Here is a 15,738-nt window from a genome sequence, read left to right as displayed (position 1 = left end):
TAGACCTTTTACAGCTCTGAAAATCTACCTACATGTTCCTCTACATGTAGAGAATCAACCAATTTAGAGTCCATCTTAGCATAGGGCACCCTCCTTAATCATGGACTAGGCTGCGAGTGTTTCAGAACAAGAAAAATGTCTTACTACCTGTGCCATGCATACACTGCACATCACTATTCCTGAGCTAAAATACAAGAAAACTCTGTGCCTCAGCTAAGAGCAATGTCACAGGATCAGATCGAAACACACTGGAAAACAGTAAACTGGAAAAAAAAGTATAAGTTATGTCATTGCCAGCTCTTACCAGTTTCAAAACTTAATGATATGACAGAATACCTTCCTTTTTGTTCCAGCAATGGCCATGAGAGACCTACAACAAGGCTGAACATTCGCAGAGACAGGCCACTGTCAGTCCATTTGAACTTGGGGCAAAAAGGGTAATGCAAAAAGTTTGTTTTTTTAACATGGCATTATGGGTTGAACAGACTCATCTGATCACTTACTGATAAAGTGTTTCTTTTTCTTTTGAAATAATTTCCAGGTACCGGAAAACTTCCAGGTAAAAAGAAAAAAATTAATACCTAAAAACTTGTTGGTAACCAACTGGATATATTATGGCTGTGATTCATCCTGTGATTTTCTTCCTCCTGTTGAATATTTCAGTCCGATCAAAGTCAGTCACTTTGAGGCACACTTCACCAAACTTCAAGCAGACTCCAACTATCTTCTGTCCAAGGAGTATGAGGTGGGATCTTAACCTAGGCAAAGGAGTTGCCTTGTGAAGGGGTGGGATGACTGAATCAACTGATTAATGTATTGGAAAGACCTGTTTGTCTTATTCACACAAATCCAAATAAGGTGGACCATTTCATTTGAACTCCACTTGTCCATATGCAGAAACTAACTCTTCATTTGGCATCTTCTGGTTGGCAGCCTCTGCCTCACAACTGTCTGGCTGAGATCGGGAGCATTTGTTTGTATGGCCCATTTGTGTCATAAAGTATGGAAAGTACCTGCCAGCCATGCACTTGCTTTTAAACAGTATGATTACCTATGTAATTTCACTTTTTTTGGTTTTTTTAAACCACGTGTTTTCTGTCCATGTCCCTTGAGATCTGCTGAACACTGTTTCCCTTTGTGTTGTCTTGTCGTTTAATTATTTTACCTCACATTTCATTCCTGTTTCTTTTTTGCAGGACTTGAAAGATGTAGGTCGAAACCAGACATGTGACATAGCACTTCTGCCAGAGAACAGAGGGAAAAATCGATACAATAATATATTGCCCTGTGAGTTTTAGCTTTGGTTGTGTAATATTGCATCACACCAGCTATTTTTCACTTTTTTCAGCAAGCCTAGTGGAAAATCCCTTCCCTCCTTTCCGTCTGAGATGAAATATCTCTGCCAGCTCAAGTTCTTGTGCTAGGAGGCAAATGATGCATGGCCCTGAATGGCTTCAGACAGACCAGTAATTTAATTTCACACTAGAGGTGTAATGACTAGCATTCAGTCCAGGGAGAAAAAGCTCCAGCTATTAGGGGCATTCAGTCACTGTGATAATAAGGATAGTAGAAATAACAGCAGGGTATTTTACATATGGGGTATCATCCATTCAATGCTCTTTGACAGCCTTGCCAAATCTTTGTTCTTCAGGGTACACAGCAAACCTACAATGCAATGCAGAGTTAGTGTGATTCTGCATGGTGAGACACATGTGTCAAGTTAACTCTGTTCTTCTCAGGCAAGTCCTGTCTGTTGTTGAGAGGTTCCCCCTTTAATCTCCTACCTGTCATTTTGGAGGTAGACCATTGAGGAGGAGCACCACGTAACTCATTGCTCCACATCCTCACTAATGGATGTGGCATGTGCTTGCAGCACAGCCTCTCCTTTGTCCTGCCTGCTCATGCTAGCAGTGATACCTGACTGAGATCCATCATGGCATTATCTCACAAATCATTGTCCTGGCAGCTCAGGCACTATGTGTCTTTGTACAGAGGGCCTTTCACCTACAGAAGATGTTTGGCCTGCTCAGCATTAGCTCAGAATATCACTGAAGTGCAACTGTTCTTTCAAGGGCAGAGCTGGGTGCTGCTTTCCAGTACAGCACACTGCTCTTAGGATCAAAGGAGGATGCTATTTTGGCCCTTTTGTTGTCATAACAAATCCTATGCAGCTCAGCAGAGGAAATTCAGTATATTTACTGCTTCCTTTTTACCCATCTATCTCCCAGTCTCTGGAACACTCCACAGCACTCACGAATTAAAGAGGCAGTAAAACCAGCAGTTATTCCTTATAAATTAGCTCTTCATAAAAAATCTTGTAATAGTACTGGCAGTCCTTTCACAAATGCATTTCTGTAAGTGCCGAGAGGGACTGAAAATCAAGACCCAGCCCTAAGCCTCTTGTAATCAATTTCTTGCTAGATGATACATCAAGAGTGAAGCTTTCCAATGTGGATGATGACCCTTGCTCAGACTACATTAATGCAAGCTACATACCAGTAAGTGACTCAAGGGTGGTGTTTTACAGTCCTCCTTCCAGTGGTATTTTTTCCTTCATCTAAAGCTGAATATAAAGCTGGATGGTTGAGGCTCCCCTCCCCCTTCCTTGATACACTTGAGCTAAAAAACTGAGAAGTCATTTTGTGGGTGTGCTGAAAGACTGTGTCTGACTACCATTTAGTTAACTGTGAGTGATTTACCCAGCACTTAAGGACACTTTCTTGCATCCCTGTAGTTATGTAAGATAGCAAGTCTAATTGGCCAAGGACATATTTTTAAAGGTCGCTGATTTTATACAGTGTCCACAGCAACTGTAGCTATCACTGCAGGTGGCATCCTCACTGTGGAGCTGTATCTCATCCTGACAGCATCAGCACCTTGCAGGGTGATAAAACTGGCTGAAATTAAAATATTGTCCTTTGCCAAAGAGTTACGATTGATATTAGCAGTGACTTTAGCAACCCAGATTTCAAGCCAGAACTCAGCTAATTTATTAAAAATGATTAATAAAACAAAAACCCCTAGCACTTTTAAAATTGCTTGAGACTGTGCTGAACACAAAAGAGCAGTGGAAAGCCTTGGCTGTCACAAAAGGGACAGTATTTAGATATACTGCCACAGTCTCTTCCTTCTCTCTGTTCCAATCAGTCACTTGCTTCCAGGTCCAAGGCAACAATTTAGCTTTCAAAACTGTTGTCCCAGCAAGGGTTGCTGCAGAGCCCTGGCTGCAACCCCAAGGCTTTTTCAGTTGCTAGAAGATACTTTTTGCTCCTTTTTAGAAACTAATGGAGTTCTCTTTATTTTCAGGGCAATAATTTCCGCAGGGAATACATAGCAACTCAGGGCCCTTTGCCTGGAACCAAAGATGAGTTCTGGAAGATGGCATGGGAGCAAAATGTTCACAATATTGTCATGGTAACCCAGTGTGTTGAGAAGGGCCGGGTAAGCAGTGACTCTTCTTTATTATTAATGTCTGTTTTAACATCTATTAAAAGTTTTTGCTTTTTATTTGTATCACACAAAAGCCAAAAAACCCCAGTCGAGGAGATATACAGCATGAAAGAAAATGTACAATATAAAGACTGGAGACAGATTAAGGATGTGAAATGAGGATGCACAGACTGTCTCAAAATCATGCAGCATGTCAAGGCTAGAATTAGGAACAGAGTTCAGTGCTTCTGGTCTCTAATCCAGGACTTTTTTCACTAGACAACTCTCTTCAGCATGCAGAAGGACAGCCACCAACAAAAAAATGCCTGCTTATCATATCAACTCTGGTCAACTTCTACTCTAAATACAAGTTCTGGAAAGCAAATGTTGATCAGTAAATACATCAAATTATCTCTGATATATAAGCCCTGATGTAGTTAGCAAAGAGACCACTCATGCACTTTACACTCTTACTGAGTACAGGAGCAGCATACCTCCCCAGGTTTGACCACATCCTGTACTCTTTGTAAGACAGTGACTAGACCTGTAAGAAGATTAAACAAACTTGAAGTAGTGATCCTCTAGTGGCACATATATGGTCAGTTCCTTTCAGCTTACCATTTTTTACTGAGGCAAGAGTGAAAGCTGACACAGAATAGTATCTGTGTCCTTCTGCATCTCACTAGTTCCAAATGAGATCCTACTGCCATGTCTCAGTAAGAGGTGAGGAAGGAGCACTGGAGGTATAGCTCTGATCCAAGCAGAGATTTGAGAAGTGTTGGCACAGAAAATAGGATCACATCTGTGAAGTGCTTCACATTCCCCTGATCACAAATAAATTATGAGAACTTCCACTTCATACCCCCATGCTAACCCGTTCCCATGCCAGACCCTGCTTGTTGACATGGCAGAGAGTGACATCTCTCTCTGAATCAGCTGCTGCCTTTCTTTCTTCATCTTCAGGCACAAGAGATCTGAAGTCTGCTTCTGCCAGTGCAGGATGGAGGCACAGTTTATAGCTGTTTCAAGCACTAAATCTGTCTTTCCTTGTGTCCTCGTAGGTAAAGTGTGATCAATACTGGCCTCATGACCAGGATTCCTTGTACTATGGAGACCTGATTGTTGAGATGCTGTCTGAATCGGTGCTCCCAGAGTGGACAATACGAGAGTTTAAAATCTGCAGTGTATGTTCGCTTTTTTTTCCCCAGTTAATTGGCTTAAAACACTCGCAAGGCTAAATTAGGAATGTTTATTCTGCTGTACCACAGTTGCATCATGCCTGGCTCCCCTCTGGAGGAAGCTGTAGCATTTTCTCTAAAAGTACCTGTTTTATGTATCCCTTTCTCTCTTGTCCTGATGACCCACATTTTTGAATCCCAACAGGAAGAGCAGCTTGACTCAACGAGACTCATTCGTCACTTCCACTACACTGTATGGCCAGATCATGGTGTGCCAGAGACTACCCAGTCCCTGATTCAGTTTGTCAGAACTGTAAGAGATTACATCAACAGGACCCCAGACACTGGACCAAGTATTGTACACTGCAGGTATGTGCAGCAGCAAAAGATCAATGGCACAGAGCCCTTATGTCTATCCTTGGAAAGATCCCAAATCGTCCCTGTTAGACTATGGGCAGCCACAGAATCTGACAGATAGCTGATGATCTTAAGTTTCCAAATACGTTAGAGCAGTATTCCCAAGGCATGTGCATTCACCTACAACCTCACCCTGGAGATGCCTTGAAGATTATTCTTAGGGAACCACTGTGTCTCTGTGGTACCACTGGAGAGCACAAAAGTGTCAGCAGCTGCCACTGCTCATAAGCTTTTGCATTCCTAAATTGCCCATGTGCTGCTATTGTGGCCTAATGTTTGAATCACAAAGGTGTGTTTTAAAAGGTAAGATACATCCAGTGTGAATCTAACTATGCATTATATGTTGGATGTTGAGACTAGCTGACAGATCCATCCTTCCCCTGTTCTGACTGAGACTCCCTTTTCTTACTGCCTTTTCATGCTCTTCTGTTTTTTCCATCCCTGGCAGTCACAGGGCTGTTTTCCCTCAGTTCTGTGGTCCAGCCCTACACTTGCATTAAAAATGACAACATTGAACTGCCTGATCTGTTATCCACTAGCCAGTAGCAGCAGAGTATAGCACTACTCAGAGAGAAAGAGTGTGGTTGGTGCTGTATCTTCTGAAAATATCACTATCACTGCTAGTACCTGATTATAGTATCTGACTCCTCCACCATTATATGGGCTGAGGCTCATATCTTGCCTGCCTGTGTCTGCCTGTACAGCATGTGCTGCAGCATGTCAGGTGTCTACTGTGTCCCACAGCTGCATCCCTGGAAGGAAGAAGTTTCAAAGGTAGAGTCAGGTGCAGTCTTTCAGTGTATCTCGATGACTGGGTTAATCCAAAGCAGATAGCAGTGCAGGCAGTAGCAGAGATACCTCTACCATTACTATCCTTTCCTCCTTCCTGAATAAATTCCATTCAAAAGTGTTACAAATACCCAAAGGTGCCATTTTAAAAATTTGCTTCTCACCCTGGAGATTAGAACTTTACAAAAGTATCACATGAAGATAGTGAACGCTTTGATCCATCTGCTTTTAAATCTCTTGGGTTGTTTTCTTTTCCAGTGCTGGTGTTGGCAGGACTGGCACATTCATTGCACTAGACCGAATTCTTCAACAGCTGGATTCGAAGGACACTGTTGACATTTATGCAGCAGTACATGATCTAAGGCTTCACCGTGTTCACATGGTTCAGACAGAGGTAAGATTTGGATAGCCTGCTATGCAGCGACAACAGCTGCAGTATATAATAATCAGTCTCTCATCTTAAAGGCTCTTAAAGCACTTTGCTCTTATTCCATTGTGAAATACTAGGTAGATGTATTTTAGCTCTGTGAGAATTTCCAGTTCAGGGTTTTTTCCATTGGCTCTCTTAGAGAGGGTCCAAACCATAACAAGTGGCAGTTATGCTTCTGTAGATTTCTCCTTTTTTTTGCCCTGGCCCACAATCACCCCAGAAGCATTATGCAGCAGATGCTTAACAGCACACTGTTGCTTTACTGCAGAGTCCAGTAAATGAGCTTTAAGTGGAGATAGGTCCTTCAGGGATGGGTTTGGAAGACAAGCCTAAACCATACAGGTAGATTGACACAAAAGGAAAGAGGAATTTAGAACAGAGAAAATTAGATGTATGCAATTTTAAAACTCTAGCCACTGTAAACTTGTGCCTTTGCAGGTTATGTTTTATTGAGCTGCTCTGTCATTTTATTAAAATGATTTTGAAAAGTTGATTGGCATTCTCCTAACATACTATGGAAAAGCAAGTACATTTATTCTCAAAGTTCAGAAAAAGTAAATGTTCTGTATTTCTTTCTGTGCTTTTGAAATGGAAAAAAAATGATGTTGTACAGATAGGAGCTAAACACTTAGGAGCTGATTTAATAAAGGTGTGTTGTGGAGGTAGTCTTTGCATTCTCCCTGTGAACCATTATTAGAAGAATGAAAACAAGTTTGATGGGTCTGCCTGTAGCTTGATACTAATGGAGTTCTTTGCTGCAATTTGGAAACCAATATGTCAGTGGCAGCATTTTCTGATAGATGTAAAAGTCTCATATGGGCATAAAGAGAGGCTCAGCTGGGAACACAAAACAAAGGGGTTCCTGGAAATATCTTAATCCCAGAAAATCTTCCATTGAAGGGGAGACACATTCCCAGCCTGGTCTGTGCATCTTTAGAGACAGATCCTCCTACATTCCCATCATCCATAGCCTGCAATGTCAGACAGACACCTCAGGAGAGTGGCACTTTTTCCCTAGTTGGAATTAAAAGGCTACTACCTCAAGAGCCTAAATTTGATTTACAGACAATTAAAGTTGCATCATACAAAACCTACTTTTGGCATGAGCTTGACATGGCATCTAAGTCAAAAGGCAGCCAGATCCACACACAAGTCAAAGGCCACAGTACCATCATACTTGATAATATTCAGTCACAGAAAAACAGCAACGAAACAATGCCCCTGCTTCAGACTTGGCTCAACATTGTTTAAGACAAGGGACTGCAGGTGGAGACATGCAAGGGAAGACTGTGCATCAGCTCAAAAGGCAGCGTGCTACAGCAGCTGTAACCATTCCAGTCAAAAATGGTCTTTGCCAATGAAAGCCTCCATGCTTGGCCAACTTTCCATCACATTGGTGGGTGGGGTGCAGGGTTCTGCTCCACAGAGAAAGCAGCTGCATGTGCATAAAGGCAGATATCCTCACTTTCCCAGAGCCAGATCACTGAAAAAAAGACACAGAGCAATGGCCGAAGATGTGAGGGGAGAAAATACATACATTGGAGAAATTATGTTTTTGAGATAATGTTAAAAGGTATGCCTTGATATATATAAACATACTTAGCCTGACTTTTAGGTACCATGTTACACTAATCAAAATATTATAAAGACTCATATTATAAACCACAAAGAAGAGCAAAGCATGGAAGTTTAATAATCTATTATGTCAAGACAGTTTGGTGAGTAGTCAATAGTCAATAACATGCTAACCCTTTGGTTGTGAATGTCATCTTAGCTCCATTTTATGAAAGACACTCTTCAGAAAAGACTGTCATCTTCTGCATAATGAGTGACAATCTTAGAACTTATGCTGGATCAAAAAATAGTTTTTTCAGAGATTTTTCTGATTTTTTCAGACTTGGGTTTCTCATGGTTGTCTGCAATATTTATATGTTATTATAAAAACTCTGTGGAAAAATATTTATTTTCAGAACAAAAAGAAAATTCAGGAAATCGTTTGTCATGCTGCCCTGTTCATATTAATTCTTCTACATATACTTTATACCAAAGCATTCAGATGTAGTAGCTATCCAACATAGCACCACATGAACTTTACAGTTGCTATAGCTTTTACTAATGGCATGATCTGTCAAAACATAATGTATTTATTTATATTTTTCTGGTATTATTTCTAAAGGGAGGTGATCACAGAAGTTTACTATATTACTAGTGTGAAAAGGAGATTAATTTAAGAATGATATTTTAATTCTTACCGTCACCCTTGATTTTGTGAGGAAGTTAGCTTGCAATGATTTTTCACAGTACAGAAAATTAAATTGCAAAATTTCTCAGTGTCTTAAAAAGAAATTTTTTGCAGTGTCAATATGTGTATCTACATCAATGTGTGAGAGACGTGTTAAGAGCCAGAAAACTTCGCAGTGAGCAAGAAAATCCCTTATTTCCAATATACGAAAATGTGAATCCAGAGTATCACAGAGGTAACTGCAAGTTTATCAAATTATAAAATGTTTCAAATGTAGTAGCTCACTGACAGTGTAATTGAGGGGGAATTGTGCTATCCTTAACCATTGATATTTCTTTACTTCCTGGACCTTCATTTGTTCCCTCTGCTCTTTCCATTCTTGCAGTTGTGTCTTTATTTTCTCTGTTAGTAGTCATTATAACATCACTTCCCGCTCCTGCCTTACCTTTATGCTCTCGCTGCCTCACACTTCATGATTCCTATGCTGTCAAGGGAACTGAACCCCTTTCCCTATCATGATGGTTAGTTTTACCTCACAAGTCTTTGCACCATCCATAAGCAACTGAGGCCACCAACAGCACTCACTGGGCTCTTCTGTTTCATTCACGGTGTTTGATTTCTGTCTGCATCACCTTCATCTGCTGTTGACCATATAGGCAGCCTTGGGAAACTTCCCATCTGCCTTGACTGGTAAATATAGGCAACCTAGGCTGTGTTCTTTCTGTCTCCCCATACTCCCTGTCCTTGTAGGCTTCTTTTCCTAGTCTGTATCCAGTCCCTTGCTGATTAGAGTTTCAGGAGTAGCAAACCTAGCAGTAGCACTGGCCTTCACCTCCTGTACCCATGACCAGAGGACCAATGTGGAGAAGCTGTAAGCAGTGATGATCTTATGCCTTGGTAAAGCTGATTCTTAAGGGATGCAGAAATTTTTAGGGTCGAGACTGAAGGATCTCAGTAGCTCCACAAATTTCAACATTAGGAATTAGGATTATATTATAATGCATCAAAATAATTTTCTTGATCTAGCCTCTAGAAATCAGAGTTGTCATTAACAGGTAGAATAGGCTTGGAGGAGTCCAGGAACTGAAATATCCGGGTTCCACACATTGAGAGTCCAAGCAGAGGTGTGATCTGATCTCTAGCTGTTTCATCAGTCACCAGCCAGTGCTGCTGCCACACAGCCACCACTCAGATCACTGCTGAAATCTCTGTTGGTTTACTTTTTCTAATCTCAGTTTTCCTTGCTTTCAGATGCTGTTTATTCAAGGCACTAAGAATGTTAAGATATCTGCTTTTGTGAACACATTTGTTAACCAGGAGTTTTGTTTTGGCTTTTTTTTATGTATGTATTTCATGCACCAGAAAGGTGCCAGACCTTTTGGTTGAGATTGTGTATAATTTATTGGTCTGGTGATTTTTTTTTTAAGATATATAATTTAAATTTAATAGATATTAATGTATATAATTGTATTTTGGCATTATGTAAATATGTATTTTTTCTATATTGTTTATATTAATATTATGCTTCAGATAATACTATTTTTTCTTATCACAGTTTTTATAAACTGTTCTACATAAACTATTTAAATTGTATGGCTAACAGGACTGCTGCATTTGGGGCTCTATTGGCACGACACGGGAAAAGTCCTATATGGAGAACCTCATTTTTAAAAAATATTTCTATGTTTGTGGGATGAAATAAGCTACTATTAAGCAAGGCAACAGTAATCCTGTGTAGGAATTACAATACTACTCTACACTTTAAACTTACCGCTTTTCATCTCACAAAAATGGGAGTCACCCATACCACAGTGGCATCCCTTTGTATAGAACTCATTAACAACCGAGCAAAACAAGGTTCACCTCACTAGAAGCAGCTGTTTCAGTCTAGTGTGACATAGTAGAAAAATATCAAACAACATATGCTGCAGTGAAGTCTAGCAGACCTTTCTCCCACCACATACAGGTGAGGGAGACAGGTTACATAATGATTTCTTTACACTGGTTTAAGAGAGCAGAATTAGACTGCAATTTATGCCTGTGCACTTCCACATGTGTATAGTTTTAATTAAGAAAGATGCTCAAGGAAACACCTCTGACACTTGTGTTCACAGACCTGTGAGGCTATGAAGTCTAGAAACTTCCATAGAACAATGATGTACCATGACAGCCAAAGAAGTACAGAGATTGCAAACATATTGGAACAAAGATATATAAAGCTATATATCCCACAGTTTACACGACTGGCCTTAAGCCTTTTCCCCAAGTGTTGGTATCTTTCAAATGCCACTTGCTTTCACAAAGGGACAGTTTGGCCTCAGAATGTCTTCATAGAAAGAATTCTCCACTAGAATGTTACCCTGCACCACAGGGGCAGTTGGAATGGAAAAAGGCTCATCAGGGAATATAGGCTAGCAGGACTGTGCTGATCATAGAATCATCAAATGTTTTGGGTTGGAAGAGACATTAAAGATCATCTAGTTCCAACCCCCATGCCCTCAGGCAGGGACTCATTACTGAAAACTGTGGTGATTAGCAAGAAGTACAATCAAAGAGCACTTACCAGGTATCTTGCCCAGCCAAGTGGATTATGCACAGCCTCTCTCTCCTCTGCAGAGAGGCTTCTCATTCAAGAGTCTCAACACTCTGTTCAGTTATTACTGTCTTTATAAATTGCTCCTCAAACAAATAGTGAAGAGACAGTACACAGTTCTTCTCCATCATGAAAAGGAGTTCATAATTCTTCTTTCATGTGTCTACCCATACTTTTCCTAAAGAAAACAGCTTGTTGCTGAAGGCAAGTGCCTAAATTCCACTTCTGTTTTGGAGAAAAATAAATATTTCTGAAGGCCTTCTGAGGATCAGTAAGTAGCTAGGTAAGTGCCTAACTGAGGAACTCCTGTGGCACAGGAGAACTGTGCACATCCATGCCACTCTATATTTTCCTAGAGAGAAGGCAATAGCCTGATAGTCACTCTTCCTACTCCATCTGGAATCTCATACTTTCTTGACCAAATATTCTCATGTGCCTTAGCAGGCACCCCTCAAATCAGCTGTCACATCTGCTCAAAATGTGTAAACTTGGTTAATCTTTTTAGGTGTTTCTGTGTGAAGATACTGCTCATCCCTCCTGCACATCTTTGGCACTGCACAAACCTCAAAATTCACCACCCTTAATGGAAACTGAAGAAGAAGGGAACTAGCATTAGAGTGAAGGACATTTTCACAGATCAAAGTCTAGGCAAAACCACAAAGAAATATGCATTTTTTTTTTGCAGATGCCTTCTTTTCTCTATTTCCTTTGCTAGATGACTAAGTTAGCAAGGAAGGACAAACAAGCATGGAAGCTTTAGATCGATTGTTGATCATGCTAATAACTGCTGGAGGCATCATGAAAACTGCTGTTGTGTTACGTGCACTGCACTTGGTCCTTTCTTTTTTGCAGGGATAGCTGAGGAACGAAGATCACCATGTTAGTTACCAGCAGTACAATTACACTGTTAAGACACACCAAGTGTACCCTATAATTTACCTCACACTCTATATCACTGTGTCATTTTTAAATGCTGAGGCAAATGGAGCCCACTTAATACTATATGATATGAGGGCAAAAGTCTGATTGTGTGCTCTGTATGTATGTTGCTCATCATTTTCAGAAAGATGCACCTCATTCTGCAGTTTATTTTCATTCTCAGCTCCCTTGTCTGTAGCTACAGAGTTCACATGTGTACCAAAAATGATGATGTCATAACAGACAGCCAGTTTAATCTTTTCTCTCAGCTAATAATGGACACAGTTTAGAAGCCTCTTCCTCCTCATCACTTCATAACATGACAGATGACCTTAAACATTCTGGCACAGTGCTCTTGAGCAGCTTTACATTTCTGCCCAAATAGGTCACACATGAGAATGTATACACATATTATTGCTCTGGTTCTGCTCTCTAGCCAATTCAGCTCATATGAAACCAGTGTAAATCCGCTGAGAAAAAGTAAAAAAGTATCTATGTAGCATTTTGTTAATATACAACACCTACTTCTCAGTATAAGTAGTTATATTTACTGTGCCTGGAAGGTGAATAGCAAGACTGATGGGAAATGGTTAATGTAACAACAGTTGATTTGAGGGAGCTTGTGTGCTGAACAACGACAGCTCGTAAGGAAAAAGACATCTTTTGAATGTCCTTGATTATGTTCAGAATTCCCTTCTTGATGTTTCCCAATAATAATGTTAGAAAGCAAGGCTAGTGTTGTTGCTGATCCATAAGCTAAGATTTGCACACTTGGAGCCCATCCTTCAAATCTCTGCATTGTCCACAAAGCTACCTGAGTACTTTCATGAAAGTCAACTGGAATGCTTTCCTGAAGAAAATACCATTCCACTTCTGAAGCACTTGCAGGGTTGGGCTTTTAGGTTAAATCAAATTTTTGTATTGAAAGTTATTTAATAATGAAAAAATAGCAATAAATATTTTTTTAATCTGTGCAATACAATTACAAGATCCACTAGCAATTGTAGGAAAAAGATTTTACATAGCTGGAGTTGATAAGTGATATTTTTTGTTACTAATGGAACACAAAAGTGGGTGAGAGAAATAGGCATACTGTGAAGATGTCAAAAAATGCAACTTTATACATTTTTCTCTGCTGCTATAGTTATTTAGCAATAAATAATGCCTAAAATGCCAGAAATATTATTTTGTGCCATAATATACTATGAATTTCCTTTCAATTGTAGAACAGAGAAAAGAAAATGCGTGAGCTTTAGGTTTATATTATGTATTGTATATGATTATTTACACTTTGACTATGAAAGCAGAAAGTTAAACACTTGGACAGATAGGAGTACATGAGCACTTAGCCATGCTCCTCAGCCTGCGATTTAATATATGGGCTAGAGGGATGAGAACAATAGCCATTAAATCACTCTATCATCATCTCCCTCCAAGGTCACATATCAGAGAAATGCACCTGACACTCAGAGATACAGCCTACCACAGCCACAGCTTCATGTCCAAGGAATGCCTTGGCAGGTGCTTAACATTTGTTCATATTTCTTTCAATGCTTCAGACATACAGTTTGTGTAAATAAAATGTGTTATAGGATGATCAATGCTTCCTCATGGCCCTGCCACAGATGTCTGGGCTCTGGAGCTGTGAGCTCTGGGACCTATAGTCCCAGGATACTGTAACTTTGAACTGAAATGAGTGCTCACCCCAGTATTTGGGCAACTTGTGGTAGACCCCATGCTCTCAACTGTCTCACTCACTCTGACAAAATCAAACTCCTGACCTGTTGGTAGCACCACTATGGCCAAAGCAAAATGGTCTGTAATCAGTGACCTCACAAATCAACAGCTGGTTCAAACAGGTATTTTTATTTTTTTTAAGGCTGGCAGGAAATACTGGAAACTAGGGACTAGCTAACTGAGAAAAAACTGCAGAATTTGGACACGTACAGTGTCAGCAATGTCCGTAGTCTAATATACATGACAGTTTAGTAGTTTCTTGGTTTATTTGAAAGCTAAAGAAATACTGTAAGTAACATTAAGAAACTAAGTATATATTGCTCTAGAGCAGGCCAGTACACTATAGTGAAAATCCCACAGTTTTGAAATGTGGCTAGCCATAAATTCTTTGTCAGTGCCTGGAGTAAAGTGTCTGAAAAACATCTTCAGTACGTATTCCATGCTCATATGCAATATAATTGCTTATAATTGTGTTCCTAACAAACACTGGGTGAACACAGAACTGTGCTATTATTGTCAATTTAATTTATGCATTTAAGTATATTTTTATATTTTTAGCTACAGTCAACAAATCAAATGTATTTGTATGTATTATACACATTTTTATAAATACTTCATGAATAAAACATTCATTTAAAAAATAATATTGTCTTCTGTTTGACTGCCTTTTCATTATGGATTTTGTTGTCCTGATGCTCAGGGAAAAGGTCATAAGTGAGTGATTTCAATTGAGACAGTCTTCAGGGAACATTAAATTCATCAGAAGCCTCAGCCTGCTGGGGGAAAAGAGGCTCTGCTGTTGCCCGCTGGCCAGATTAGTGTCCATGTGGAAAGATACCGTTGTTCTCCTCCCTGGTTTTGTGCCCTTCTTTAATAAGCCAGATACTGTCTGGGTTATGTAGTGGGTATTTGAAACCACGGTGGGTCTTGAATTTGAGTGCCTGTTATTTTAGAGACATTTTGCCAGGCAGTTGTACCAATTAGCAACGCACTGCGGTTCCATCGCTTCCTGCCCCTCAAGGATCTGGACCATGCTTTTTAACAAAGTATTTCTTCTTCTCCTGCTCTCCACAGTTCTTAAAAACCATTAGCATAACTATCCTTGTGGGGTCAGGGTGCTTGGCAGTAGCGTGCTTACTGCCAATGCTCTATTTTAGTTACTCCTTATTGGTCATCAGATGTGTTTAAGACAAGTTTGTTTAAAAGAAGGAATGATTTATTGACTTGTACTGTGAACTATTTGCTGAGTGGATGTGTAGTGAAGGCTGAGGGAGTTGTGAGATTTTTTCTTTGTGATGTAAAAGTTTATCTCAGTTCTGCTCTGTCCTGAGATCAATGTAGACACAAAAGAGAAGTGATAAAGATATACTAGTGTACTGTTAATATCTCCACACAAGAGAAAAAAGGCCAACATTTCAGACAAGAATAGCTACAAATGTTTTTACAAGGTACAGTAAGGAAACTCAAGAGTCTCTTCTAGTTAAACAGAACACAGTGGTTGATTCCAGTAAAAATATCCCCAGAATCTAATTTTTAACCTTGATATTTTTACATGCACTTGATTTGTACCTTGGCTTCATACCTACAAGCTGGTGGTTTTGTCAGATAAAATCATCTCCTGTGCCATAATGTCAGTTTTCTGTCTGTGCCTGTCTTCACTACCAGTTGCTTTATTGCGCCCTAGAAATAGCTGCTTAGATGTCTTATGGCAGGCAGGATATGGCAATGCTGGTATGTCAGCAAATAAAAAAAAACCAACAATCCAAAAAACCCAAAAAACCAAAATAAAACAAAAAAAGAAACTACACAAAACCAAACCAAACCAAAAAAAAAAAAAATCCCCCCTTCCCAAAAAAAATAAAAACAAAACACCACAGCAGAAAGAGAGGGAAAAGAAAGCATTTCAAATAATTTGTGGAGATGTTCCAAAAGCAAGAAACCCTTCTGCTGTTCCCCGGGTCAGATGCTCTGCAGGGGCTGCACAGGCCATGGTGGGGTCAGGAGG

At 39.9% G+C, this 15,738-nt stretch overlaps 1 protein-coding gene across 2 annotated transcripts in view; it reads left to right on the top strand.

The window, feature by feature from the left end:
- PTPRB (protein tyrosine phosphatase receptor type B) overlaps positions 1–9,759 on the top strand; it is a 58,834-nt gene extending 49,075 nt beyond the window's left edge. Inside the window, exons 24-34 of one of the 2 annotated variants that reach the window (XM_062491197.1) lie at positions 354–437; positions 542–559; positions 664–745; positions 1,197–1,287; positions 2,422–2,498; positions 3,307–3,441; positions 4,491–4,613; positions 4,813–4,976; positions 6,072–6,207; positions 8,600–8,720; positions 9,737–9,759. In XM_062491197.1, coding sequence (XP_062347181.1) covers positions 354–437; positions 542–559; positions 664–745; positions 1,197–1,287; positions 2,422–2,498; positions 3,307–3,441; positions 4,491–4,613; positions 4,813–4,976; positions 6,072–6,207; positions 8,600–8,720; positions 9,737–9,759 — 1,054 coding nt within the window. Of the gene's footprint in view, positions 1–353; positions 438–541; positions 560–663; positions 746–1,196; positions 1,288–2,421; positions 2,499–3,306; positions 3,442–4,490; positions 4,614–4,812; positions 4,977–6,071; positions 6,208–8,599; positions 8,721–9,540; positions 9,573–9,736 lie in introns of those variants that run through there. The other variant, XM_062491196.1, reaches the window with a different exon arrangement.
- The last annotated feature ends 5,979 nt before the right edge of the window (positions 9,760–15,738 follow it).

This window comes from Cinclus cinclus, chromosome 4, assembly GCF_963662255.1.
Source record: "Cinclus cinclus chromosome 4, bCinCin1.1, whole genome shotgun sequence".
In the NCBI taxonomy this organism is placed as follows: Eukaryota; Metazoa; Chordata; class Aves; order Passeriformes; family Cinclidae; genus Cinclus; species Cinclus cinclus.
Note: the sequence above shows the minus strand (reverse complement) of the source record. Positions and strands in the feature narration are given on the sequence as shown.